The sequence below is a fragment of the Oryzias latipes genome, chromosome 2, assembly GCF_053564925.1.
Source record: "Oryzias latipes strain Hd-rR chromosome 2, Olatipes_Hd-rR_3.1".
Classification (NCBI taxonomy): Eukaryota; Metazoa; Chordata; class Actinopteri; order Beloniformes; family Adrianichthyidae; genus Oryzias; species Oryzias latipes.
In genome coordinates, this window is record NC_136238.1 from 14,934,076 (window position 1) to 14,948,078 (window position 14,003).

Genomic DNA, 14,003 nt, shown 5'->3' on the forward strand with positions numbered 1-14,003 from the left:
CAAAAAAAAGTTGGATACTATGAGCTTTCTAATGCCATTGGCGCAATTTACTCTGTAAATTAAAGCTTGATCAAGCAAGTCTTTGGCACAGTGGTAGTGTCTGTTTTGCAATATTGCGATAACGATATAACTTGCAATACATGAACAAATAGCAAAACAACTAAAAACATCATTGCCATTTCACTGCAACAGCTTAATTTTCATAAGAGTCCACTTAACCTAAATTATACTTCAAATGACCCCTGTCTATTTGGGAGGCGAGCACCTAACATAACAGGGCTCCATCTGATAGGTCAAATGGATGAATGGATTAATTTGATTTGTTAAATACTTTGAATACTTTGAATAGATTGCTTTAGCACATTTAACGTAACCATTTATCGCAATTTGTGCCGTCTCATGCAATATGCGTGTTGGACAGCTTGATAACAATGAATTTTTGATTTATTGTGCTGGCCTAGTAAAATGTAATACAAAATCTTGTTAGCACCTGTGTTTACTGTGTTTTTACAATTTTCCAGTGAAAGTTTTCATTTGAAAACTGCATGAATACAAGATATTTGAACAAAATTTGCTAATATTTTTTGTGAAACTGGTTGTTCCCCCACATTTAAAGAGGATACTAGCTAGTTTCATCATAGTACTGTTTTTTTCTTTCTCTAACTGTTCTTTCATAGCACATTCAGTGCCCGTGCGTTTTATATGTAGAGTTCAAAAATGGTCAAGAAACTTGCATTGCGACATGTGAACATTAGTTTTGAACACGGAAGCCCAAAATGTGCATGTTTACATTGACTTTTCATTGGAAGTGGTTGCTTGAACACGTGTTGCTGAAGGCAGTCTGATCGTAGTTTAAATGTAGCTAATGAACCGTAAAAGCGTACATACTAAAGTGGTAACAAAGCTACCTCAGTCTATTCCACTTCTTGGCTTCAAGATTTTAATAGAACTAAAAACTTTGTGAAAAGAATATGTTGAGGAAGCAGGTTAGTGTTTAAATTGACTTGTCTCACCTGTGTGTGTCCTCTGATGGGCCTTTAGGTGGGAGCTTTTGGTGTACACCTTTCTGCAGCCGTTGAACTGGCAGCGGTGGACTCTCTTTTTGTTCTCTGGTAGCTCTCCGACCCCGATTGCGTACGCGGCCCCATCCTCTTCCTCCTTCATCCGGACTGGGAGCGTATGCCCCGCCACCAGCCGGGCGGTGCCGAGCCCCACCTTCCTGGCGACCAGCTTCAAAGTGAGCGTCCCGTCGGCGGAGGCCGTCAGCGTCTGGTTGGGTTTGACGAGGTGCCGGCCTAACTCTGGCGACGACGGCGGAGTTAGGGAGGTGACTGCGCTCAACTGAGCCTGGTGGACGCCCTCCATCCCTTCTACGTTCTCGTGCACCTGTCCTTTGGGTTTAAGTTCCCTGGTCGTGCCAGAGGGAGAGATCTTCCGTTTTGAGAACAGGTGTGCCGGAAGGGGGCTTGGAGGTTCAGCGAGGCCGGGCAGGCTTGGCAGCAGAGAGTCCGCCAATTCTTCATCTCCATCCTCCTTCAGGTAAGCAGGAGTGAGAAGACCGTCCAAGTCTTGATCAAAGAGCTCTGACAGACGCTTGGGCTCCGTCTGCAGGTAGCGTTCCAACTCCAAACAGGTCTGTAACACAAGAAAACCCCAAAACGTTAGTTACAACTAAGCCTGTTTGATAAATCCAACAAGAACATCCTATACCCCTTCAATGTGAGGAGGAAATATGCCTGGCAAGCAACTTGGCAGCTCTGCACAGACAGCCACCAAGACAGCCAGGATAACTTGGCAAAACCACCAGGGATGGGTGATTACAACCCGACTGACTGGAGCCTCCGCAGTGCAGAATGAATGTGAGGCGCGCTAAACTGTACAAAACTCCTATCAAACGGCATTTTTCAGAGCTTGGCAAACCACTTGTGCACCAATATCCGCTGCGCCAAGACAGGAAGATTTATTCAGCTGAGGTATTATGCGCTCCATCCTCATTTCTCCAAACACCTCTCCCCACAGAGGGCAAATAAAAAGCTCGCATCTCCTGTTTGTCTGAACTGGCATCCTGAGAAGTCTATTACTTTACGACAAGCTGGCAAGGTTTTCGAAGAAAGGAGGGGAAGGAGACGTCCGAGGATGAAGCTATTATGTCTGAACGGGCGGGGGCCAGTTTGATCCCAGGCATGGTTGCGTTCCGCGTGTGGCCGCTAAGCTACTTTGACAGCGGAGATAGAGGCGGGCAGCTCCACCGGGTGCGTGCAACTCGCCACTTCATTTGTGTGCAAATAGGCACTGACAGACGGAGCAGCCACTTCCATTACGGGTAAGGGGGATGCACAGACTGAGCACATCAAAGATGTTTACAATCGCCCAACTCCCCCCTCTTTGCCTGTTTACAAGCTCCAAAAAAAACCTGTTGTTGGTGGTGTTTTTGGGGGAGCGATGGGTACGAGAGGGAGTCAGTTTGTCTTAGGGAAAACAGAAGAGGTTTGACAGCTTACATCGATTTGAATTTTCAAAGCTGCTTCAGAGAAGATATAAGATAAATGAATTCAACGCCTTGTGTGTCTTTTTCTGTGACGGGTCTAAAATTAGCAGTTTTCTTGCAGTTTGTTTGAAGTTTTGACCTTAAATTTGATAAATATTTCAGTTTTTTTTTATTTTTTATCTTTGACTTGAAGCCCATTTAGAGAACACACGTCAACCATCTTTCCAGCTGTATTAACCCTTGTGCTATCTTGTGGGGTCAAAATGACCCCACCCTTACATGGACGTGTTCTCCCTACCATGACAAAGGTGGATAAAGGTGAAGAGGATTTCATGTAATCCATGGACACCAGTGAAGATCACAAATCGTTGAAGAAAAAAGGTTCAGCACACTGTCTAGTGGGGGTCTAGATGACCCCACTCTCAACGTTAAAGTGCCTTGGATAGCACAAGGGTTAAGTGTTCTTTAACCCAGTGGTCTTTAACGCTTTAACACCAGAGCTTTAGCTCCAGTGTTGACATTTTTTCAACTAACGTAATCCTTCAACCGTTTACGCAACTATCATAATTCCAGTAAGATTCTTAAGCGGAGAAAAGCAGCCTTTGCGCTGAAATGCAACACTGCATAGTAGTGAAGCGCTTACACAACTAACATAAATCAGCAGATTTTCTTGCGAAGAGAAGTAGCTTTGCGTTGTTATGCAACATTTTATATTAGTAACGTGTTGCACAATGGTGCAAACTCTATCTGAAAATTGGCCTTACCCCACGTGAGAATCAGCTCATTCACGGTGATCGTGGGAACAAAGTTTGTTATTTAGATTTCGCCGGTGACATTTCCAGGGTTATAGGGTTAATTACGATGATGCAGTTTTCAGTCTAAATTACAAAAAAAAAAAAACTAGTAGGACACCATTTCTGCAGAGCGGCAGGAGTTCATTAGAAATTTGCCTTTGAGTTGGGGGCAAAACGGTTTGCATAGATCAACCCTATCCTATCTTTTTAAAAGAAATGCTGTTTAAAAATAGTGTATTTGATAAGTAAAAAATATGACAAATACACAATTTTTCAAACACCTTTCTTTTCCATCTGCGCCTGATTCACAACAATTTGAATAAAGAAATACACTGAAATGCAATTTAAGCTTAGTTTTTCTTTATCTATTTTTCTATAATCAGATGCTAAAAGACATGTTAAAAATTATCGGCATACTCAGTTCTAGTAACCTAACCAGGGTTGGACAGAGTATGCTGTTGAAGTAATGGCCAATGCCAGTTGAGGTGTCCATTATCAGAAATAAATGGACTGCACAGATACCTACAAAAGCATGATCCCGCGCATGATTGAACACTTGTTACATGACTACAATTTCTTTTTGTACAGAAATTATTTATAAACACATATGTCCACTGGGTCAAGCAACAAGGTAACGAAAGACAGAAATATAGGCAACAAACTACTAACAACATTGCCATTGATGGTAAAATGTGTCCATCACAGAACCATTTGAAGGACAGAGGTCTTCTCTACTGTTTTGCTGTTGTGATAAACCATGTAATAACGTATGTCAATCTCTGTTCTGAGTGTAGGCCGCTTTATGTGACCAGAACTTCTTCTATAGGTGTCTATTATCCCTTTTTAATGGCCAGTTGCAAAAAAAATGAGTCAATTTTTTTTTTTACTTTTACTCCTGATCCACTGTAACTATCTTCTGAAAGCCTCCAGTTCGGGGGGGGGGGGGGGGGGGGTTACCCAGCAAACCAATCAGTGCAACAGGGGGCTGGAAAGTGAGTGAAAGAGGATTTGAGAAGGAATGATGGGAGGTGAAAGAGGCAGGAGTGCAGAGTGAGAAAGGTGTCGACTTCATTTTCACTGCAGGGGGTGAATCCTTTTTGGAAGTGTGACATTTGCTGTAACAGGATCTGTTCAACCGGCGAGCCACAGGCCACAGGCCACATACACCTGAGTGCACGCATGCGGGAGATGGGTTCAGCCGCGCAAAATGTTAGGTTACGACCTGCGGGGGCGTCACGGCGCGAGGGCTCGGACTCCTGAGCGCGTCCGTGCAGACCGAGGATGAAAGGGTCTCCAGGTGAGGGTGGTGAGACGAGCTTATCACAAGCATCTGCTTTTTTCCACGCCATCGCTTCGTCAACTCCCCTTTTCTCCTTCGTCCTTTTCTTCCTCCCCTTCCCCCAGGAGGTGACATTAACATTGTTGAAGAGAAGGTCATGCAGCTGATCAGCAGATCCTCAGCACACGGCAGGAGCATGTGCGGGAGTGTGTAATTATGCCGCTCTCAAACGGGTGTTTGTGCAGCCCCACACGCATAAACCTATCTTCACGTTGTTAAGGCGGACTCAGTGACACAGGCTTGTGTGTGGGCAAGCCATCAAGAGCCAAAGGCGTCACACGAAAGCCAAAATAAAGGATTGCTGCAGTCCATTTGGACAAACGCCGACCTGGGGAGCCAACTTCAATTTGCTACGCACAAAGCAAGGGTCCATTTCCTGAAGGGGTTTCGGGATGATTCTTTCGTCCCTGCCAAGACAAGCTGAGGCGGTCCAGCAGCTACTCCAACAACCCCACCTCCACCAAAGTCGGGGGGAATCTTATCAGTGGTAGATGGTAGATTCAACTCATCAGTGCTGGTTGAGTCATGAGTTTTTTCCCCCCCTGAAGCAACATTTGCACGGTTCCTATTTCAAGGCCAATTCAATACGTGCATTGTGTTCTAGAAACATAGAAAAGCATGTCTGCCGACAAAAAAACATGACGATCAGCAGCACAAATACAAGCTAAAGCTTAAAAAATACATGTTTGCTTAAAGGTGTAACCAGGTCACGATGGAAAGAAACAATTGTTTTACAGTAGTTTAAAAAAAGCTATCTGGTTAGAAGACAAAATGTCGTTGAAGTGTAAAAAAACGAACCCTTTGACACCAGTGAAGTCAGAAGGTACGCTTAACTTACACACACTCTTTGAACTGGCGTAAATCTTTGACTGTTCAAATTAATCTAAATCCAATAACCAGCTTTGCATCAATATGCAACATTTTTCGTTTCGTTTTTTCGTTTTGTTATGCAACTCTTCAAAGTGTTTCCATGGCCGCTCCTCTTCAATGTTTGTGTCATTCTTGTGGAGGGTCACCGGGCCTGTTCCTCTTCATGCATCTTGTTCTTGTGGAGGGCTACTGAGCCTCCTCCTCTTCATTTTCCCTGTCCCTACCACTCCTGACTCTTATTCCCGTTCCCTGTCTTTGAAGAGGGTCACCAAATGGCTCACCGGCGACTATTCATGACGTCATTGAGGGGTAGTATCAGCCAGATTTGAAGACGCCATTTTTCCCCATCCCCGTTTTCAGTTCTTCAGTGCCAGGTCCTGTGTTGATACCATTTGTATTTCTCCCTGGTTTGATGGCTTTGTCTCGCTAAAACGTATTTAAATAAACTTTTAAGTACCTTCCATCAAGCCTGGTTGGTCTCTTCCTTTTGGGGTTCTACACTAGCAATATCTAACATGTATGATGTATAGGTATGTCATGATCCTCACAGTATGGTCCTTACCTGCTGTGACTTATCTTAAGTGTTTACCGCTGTGTTTTCTTCAACAATTAAATGTATAATAACGGCTCATTTCTTTCCACACGGGCAATTTTATAAACCCTGATAACGGCCAAATGGGCAAAACAGGCAAATAATCCAAATTAAATAGGCCTTTTAATAGCTGATGTTTTGGCTTGTATAGCAGAAAATGGAACCACTGGAGTTATTCATAATTTTAATAACGGCTCTGTACTTTTCAAGTGTGGGAATGCGTTGGGAAACTGCTCTCTGAACCTGAAAGAGCTAAATGGAATTCACTTGTCGTTAATTTTAACGTTTGCGCTTTTGCCCGTCCTTAATGCGGCGTGTCAAAGAGTCAGAGATCCATAAAGAAAGGTGTGTGAGGATAAATCAGGAGAGACTCGATCCACGAAACCCATTTCGACTTGTTTTGTTTTTTTTGACATTTACTTTCACTTTACTGGTTTTGCCAGCTGTACTTTATAGTAATTGGTGCAGCAATGAAAGGTAACAATTGATGTTCAAATGCTGCATGAAACAAAAATCTATACAATGCTACTAGATAGTTCTTCAATCCTTTTTTTTTCATAGTTTAAACCACATGAATTATATGAAAAGAGTGCTGTTTTTGTGAGCATCCTACAGGACACTTTACATACTGCCTGCACAACCAGTGCTTTCGCATTTGCGCACGATCAGTGAGGAGCCAATGCGCACACCTTACGAATGATGAGAGTATTGTGTTAGGGCACTGTCTGACAGCATCACCCGTATGTCACATGCACAAGAATCATATGTCCCATTTTACACACCCTTTTAACCCTTGTGCTATCTTATGGGGTCCAGATGACCCCGCCCTTACATTGACGTTTTATCCCTATCATGACAAAGGTGGATAAAGGCGAAGAGGATTTCATGTAATCCATGGACACCAGTGAAGATCACAAATCATTGAAGAAAAAAGGTTTAGAGCACTGTCTTGTGGAGATGACCCAACTCCCAAAGTTAAAGTGCCTTGGATAGCACAAGACTTAAGAAAAGAACACACTTGTCTGCAACCCTCCATGTGACAGGACATGTCTGAAAACCCATAGCACATGTACAGAGGTGCTTGTGACTGGTGGTACGCACACACCAGGACATTCTTGGATGCGCTTTTAGCTTACGTGTAGTCTGTCGCTACCTGATACTAGCGCATGGACCTAAACTGGGTGTGAAATGTCAAAGCAGTGCCAATATTCACAATCTTGCTCCAGTTTTTTCTTTCACAGCTCTATTTGGATGTATGAAAGTCTAGGTGTAATTCCCACTGGTCACAAACCACAATTACTAATTTCTCCTTCATGATCACTTTTCAAAATCTTTGTTATTCTGCCTTTTGAAAAAGATGCTACCCATACGCCACTACCAAATCCAAGTCTCTGGTCAAAGTTCAACTGTTTTATCTTTCAATTTGAAGTTCAATGGCCATGGTTTGTAATGTGAGCCCAAAAAAACAGACTTAAAACTTGCATTGCCTGATCACAAGAGTTTTCTTTTTTTATTTTTTTTTACTTGTTTTGTCCAACAACTGAGCAAACAGATGAGGGCTGAAGGCCTTTTGTGTTGGACAGGTTTTACTATCACAAAAAGAGGTTGTATATCTTCAGAAAATCAGAGTGTAAATTTGCATAAACCCCTTTTTGTTTTTATGTTTTTCTTATTTATTTGTCACATTTAGTGTATGTGGAGAGGGCAAGGGGAAAAGTGTGTGTGTGTTTGTGGGGGGGGGTTGTAGAAGAGAATAAAAGGGAGAGAGGGGGAGAGAGTGGGGGATACAAGCGCCAATTTGAATAGGTTAGGTTATTATTTTAAGCTGTGTAACAATTATACCAGATCTGCTGAAAAGACAAATATTACATCCAAAGGTGAAATTCTTACACTAAGATGAGCGGAAGACATCTGTCCATCAATACACTTTGGGTTAGGAGGAGAGATAAAGCAGACAGGGAGCAATGTGCCAGTGGGGGTGGAGATACATGCATGCTGCCGAAGTGAACCAGATCCTCCCCAGCCCGTCCTGCCAGACCAGGGGAGGGGGGGAGAGACCCCTAGGCCAGGAGCACCTCCGGCGACGGGACCCACGCAGCCCGGGGGGGCCGCCACCCACCCAGCCAGGCGCAGAGGGGGCCCCCTACAGCCCCCCCGTCACCGGGAGGCATAGGCGAACCCGGCCCCCAGGACAGGCGCGCTCGGCCGTACCAGGTGGCAGCCATTGGGGCCACTGGACACCGAGACGTGGGCCAAGGACAAAGCCAGGGCCCCGAAGACCCATGAGCCACCCAGCCGGAGCCTCATCTCCGCAAGCCAGCCCCAGCACCCGACCCAAGCAGCCAAGAGATCACAGCTACACCCACCACCCCCCACTACTCCACCCTCTACGACTCCCTCACCCACTATGTTCCTCAAAAGAGTTTCCAACATGATAGCTCGAAACCTGCATGTAAATTTCATTAAAAGTGGTTGATTAAACACACAATTTCAAGCCTTTTTTTTAAACATCGCCTAAGGCATTTAGAATGACCTACAAAAGATTTTTTACTGAGCTTCTGCAAAACCCGCATTCTTCAGTTCATACCATCTAGGAAGGTGATGGTATAAAGCAGTGTGAAAAGTATAAAATATAGCAGGTGGGACAAATATTTGCTGACCACGAGACACGCTTCCAGTAAAATGAAGCAGGTTTACAGCTGTGAACCTGATCTGGTTTTTCTCCTCCCGCTTAATCTCCTTGCTTCTCCTCCTCTGTCCCTCCTCCCTTCTTTCAGCGGGCCCTCTCGGCCTGGCAGCTGATCCTCTCTCCCCGATGCCTTTCTTCACATTTGGTCCACGCCAAGCCGCCTGCCATCAGCATCAAAGCGCATGCTGCCTCCCAACTGTTAGCACCCCACTATGCTGCTAATAAAAAGCCCGAGTTATAAATATGAACAGAGGAGCATGCACAACCGCCCTAAAGGAAGGCCCAAAACGCCACTAAACAGATAAATGTAATGAGGAGGATAAGGCTCATTAATTTTAGGATGATCATGTTTAAATTTTACAGATGATGGAGACAGATGCTGTGAATAACAGTCAGCAATGGGTATAAGACGGGACTTTAGGGGTCCCTAAGCTGGAGGGGGTAAGGCAGCACTTTTGTTACATGCACAGTAATTGGAGGGGGGGGCATGACTTGAAAGATGATACATGATGCCCAGCAGCAGCTTCCTTTTGGGGCTGAATAATCTGGATTAAATGGAACCCTTGGAAGCTTTATAGATTTTAAGATGGTGTACAAAAGTGCTGACTAGCTTTGATGCTTGTTTGATTTTTATTTTCTTTATATCAAATTATTTGATTTGAATTATTTGCCAAAATTCTTGAGTTAATGGTCAGAGCTTATGATTCCGACATAAGAATAACTGTGGCTATCTAGCGTAATTCAAACTTTCTCACAACAAACCTGTACCATACAATTACCAGAGCTAGCAAACACCTTATGTTGACTTTATCCATTTAGGTAAAAAAAAAAAAAAAAAGAAAACTGAAACTGTTAAAAAAATGGGGGTGTAACCCCTGTGCTATCTTAGATGACCCCCTCCTTACATTGACGTGTTCTCCCTACCATGACAAAGGTGGATAAAGGTGGAAAGATTTCATGTAATCTATGGACACCAGTGAGGTTCACAAATCACTGAAGAAAAAAGGTTCAACACACTGTCTAGTGGGTCTAGATGACCCAACTCCCAATGTCATTGATGAAACAATTTATACTCCTACGGTCCAACCAGATCTATCTGTCTGAAGCAAGTGTTCATGCAAATGACCAATACCATAATAAAATAGCAGTGGCTCAGGCGGTTGAGCGGGTTGGCTAATGGTCGGAAGGTTGCTGGCTCGATCCCCGCTCCCTCCTGTTAACCATCGTTGTGTCCCTGGGCAAGACACTTCACCATCCCTGCCTCCAGAGTGGCTCCACTGGTGTGTGAATGCATATGAATGTCCCGGTGATGAACAGAGGGGTCCTAGGCGCGTACTGGCAGCCACGCCTCTGTCAGTCTGCCCCAGAGCAGCTGTGGCTACATCAGCAGCTTACCATCAACAAGAATGAATGAATAATGGATACACATAGGTAAGCGCTTTGAGCGTCCGGAAAAGCATAGACAAATCCAATCCATTATTACCATTATTACTATTAAGATTCCGCACATGACCGTCTTCAGTGGCGACTTTCCGCTATTTGGCACATGAAAGCTCACAACAACGCAAAAAAGGACCTTAAGGAAGGCCTGGAGAAGGTCCTACCACCCGGAACCTTCCTCAGCCTTGTCTTATAATTGTGACATTTGTGGCCCTGCCTGCCACTCCCGAATAGGAATCCAGAGGAGTTGTTTGTCCTGCCACCCCCGAGTCAAGTTTGTCCAGCCCTCTCCTTTTCGCTCATCCAAAACTTAAGAAATCAGGCCCCACACTATTTCTTTATTCACTGAGTCCTTGCAAAATGCACGTTTTGTGTAAGAAATTATATGTTTTTGTACTTCCCATATTAAACTGTTGTCTGGAGTGTCAATGACCGTTATCGCGATGGGGACATCACCTTAGGGGACATCACCCGGCGAACACTATGATGTGTGCGATTTCTCGGGTGATTTTTACCCGAGAAAAACTATTTACATGAATTTCAAAACTGCCTGTGGATAAAAATATTTTAAAGGACAAAAAGCTCTTTCTGGAGAAATAAAATTCATCATTATAAGTGAATAAGCTTCAACAAGACACAACAGAACTGTTTAGGGACACACTTACATAGACAAAATTATGTATACTCTTCTGGTAATCAAAGGAAAAACACACAATCGTGGATTGCATAACTTGAAACTCACAAAACCAATAAAATTAATGACTAAAAGTCCATTTTAGTAGTTTTTTTATGAACATGGTTCCCTTTGAAGAACAACTGTAAGCAATTTCAGATAGTGATTGGTTATTTTGAAGAAGTGTGTATTTTATAACAACTTTAATCAAATTCAAACAATTTCATTCAGTTTTGCATTATGTACTAGAAGGGTACTAACATTTTTAACCGCATGAAATACATGGGGAGAAAAGAAAATGGGGGGGGGGGTACACTGGAGAACGAGAGAACATAACATAAAAGAAGGTTTTGAAGAAAAAAAAGTGGTATACGAGAGACAACAGAAAAGCTAAGGAACAGCCCCCAACGGACAATATAAAACCGCAGACAAACAGAGGAGGGCATCAACGTAGCCCAATAGTTGGAACGGTACATGTGGCAGTAAGAACGGAGAAAAATGGGTTTGATTCTTTGGGGGGAAGAGAAATTGCTAAAATTGTATGAAAAAACTTGCATTTTTAGGAATGAAGACGCATTTCTAGACATGTTTCTAGATATAGAAAGGACCAAATTAATGTTAACCAAAATGATTTGCATCAAATGGCAGAAAGGTCCAACTAATAGGTGAAACCACACAAGCATTGGGTTGTACATTCAGTAACACGCTAAATGGAGATTCCTGAAAGTTTAGTTATATTTAGCCAATGGTGTTCACACTGGACCAACACTATCTGATACCAGCGCATGGACCTACAATTGGAAAAGACTTGGTCTGAAATGTTGAAGCTGTGCATTTGAGTGATATGAAACATGACGTAGCGTTATATAAATTTCTCCGGGCACGAACCGCAATTATTAATTTCTCCTCCATGATCAATTTGACACTGCCACAGCCGAGTCCCTGATTGGTCAAAGTTCAACTGGTTTTAATGTTCTATGGCCCCACATTTTAAACTTGGAGCCCAAAAGTGGACTTAAAAACTTGTGTAGCGACACATTGCGAAAGGCTTGTTCGCAGAAGCCCTAAATGTGTGTACACGCACGTTCACATCGACTTTTCATCGGAAATGGTCACTTGAGCCTGGTGAACCGTGTCAAGGATGTGTCTGTATCTGCCCGTCTGAAACTTTTGCTATTTCATGTGCCAACCTATTTACGACCGATACTAAAAACTATATCAAAAAAAGATTTAGCCTCTATCCATTGAACATCCCAACTTTATTATACACGTACAAATTAGACACAAGTATACAAAACCTCTATTTAGCAACACTTTATTGAGGTAAAACTTGGAAAAGACCCTTGCCTTTAGAGTGCAGTGCATATGTCAGTGTGTGTGTTTATGCATGTGTGTGTGTTTTACCCCGCCACAACGTGTTATTGGGTCTATGTCTCCCATTGATCTGGTGGGTCAGGCCAAGCCATCACTTTGAGGTGACAGCTAAATGACCAGTAGCCTCGGGCTGCGTCCATCTCGCCAACGCTCATTGTGTGTTTGTGTGTGTGTTTGCATCGTTGCGCCTAATCGATACGAAATGATACCGCGTGGGAGCTCATCAGCGGTGGCCGTCGCAGCTGACAGATACGGCGATATATAGCTTCGGCTTGCAATACTTACACTGCACCTCAACAGCCACACCTATCTTAGAGAAAAATCTAACCAAAAAAAAAAACTGTCTAATCTTGCCTTGAGGGTTTTTTCTTCTTCTTACCAGACTCCTTGGAGAGTATGGAGTGGATCATCACCAGCTCCCAGCTGGTGATAGTGCCTCTGGGTTAAAAAGGGTTTTGGTTGTCGTGGACGTATGACACCTCATTTTCCCCAATAATAATCTGAATGGTAGAGCTATCGGCGCCGCTCTGCTGACTTCAATGGAAGGAAGCAGCAGGGGGTTGGCCAGGAGGTATCATTGAGCCCTCGATGCTCCAGGAGTCAGGGGCACAAAGGGGCTAAAGATTAGACAGATGGGTAGACCTGATCCCCAAAAACTTTTCAACATGGAGACAAAACAGGAAGAACAATGGAGAAAAGAACGAAAACTGAAAATGCCACCGACAGGCGCTCTCCTCCATGACTAACAGCTCAATCTTTCCAGGCAGCCACCTAGCTTCAGATAACACACTACAGAAACAGCTTAATTACACACACGGCCTTATCAGACGACATTAGCCTTGCGGTAATAATCAGCCGTTCCGTCAAAGCCTGGCAACGCAGCACCTTCAGGCAGTTTTACACAGAGCGGGCTGGGAGCTGATAACAGACACTGCCAGTTGTTAAATCACAATTTGCTGACGGAGTTTGAGAGGGCTAATGCCCATTTGGCTGTAAATCTGCCACCTTCTTTATACACAGTCAATTTCCGTAGGAATGAGTGTACTAATAGACATTTGAGGCTGTTTTGCTTCACCGGAGAGACTTTGGTTCATGGGATTGTTCCTTTTTTTTTCAGAGATTCAAGTTCGGGCTCCTCTCTTAAGCTTTTTTGTTACAATGGGGTTTACGAGACGTGTGTGTGTGTCTGTGTGCGTGATCTTCAAAGCACCTTTCAGCTGGCAGGAAAACCACAATGATGGAGCACTTGGAGCGCAAACACCTTGTGACCTCTGCTTAATGGAGCGGAGAGATATTTCCCGTCACTTTCTCTGAGCAGACACAACAGAAAGACACGCGTCCCCATCAAACCGCCTCAGTGGAACCACGCGTCTGTCTTCCCGAAACACAGCATCACCAGGAAAAGGAGGATGCCAAAAGGACTGACTTTAATGAAAACAAAAACTGGTTTGTTTTAGAGAAAAATAAGTTGGAGTTTTTCACATTTAGAGCAAAAAAGTTAAACCAAAAACTTGAGTGCCTTTTTATAGAAACTAAGTGCACCCATTAACACTGGAAATATAGCCAGCGACACATAAATAACACAGGTTCTTTGATACCATGACTCTTCAACCATTCGACTCTAGCAACACAGAAAGATTTGTACTTTTTTTTAAACCCAAGTAAGCTAGCGCACTCTAGACTATGCTAAGCTAACATTCTACATTACTTTTTTCTAATTTTTTTTTCTTTATGTCCAAACTAC

The 14,003-nt window shown here is 43.6% G+C and overlaps 1 protein-coding gene across 1 annotated transcript in view; it reads right to left on the bottom strand.

Annotated features, from left to right (window-relative positions):
* The window catches only part of klf7a (Kruppel-like factor 7a), a 57,322-nt gene that overhangs the window by 22,933 nt on the left and 20,386 nt on the right, over positions 1-14,003 (bottom strand). Inside the window, exon 2 of the mRNA XM_004066536.5 lies at positions 1,014-1,635. Within this exon, the coding sequence (XP_004066584.1) occupies positions 1,014-1,635 (622 nt within the window). The remainder of the gene's footprint in view (positions 1-1,013; positions 1,636-14,003) is intronic.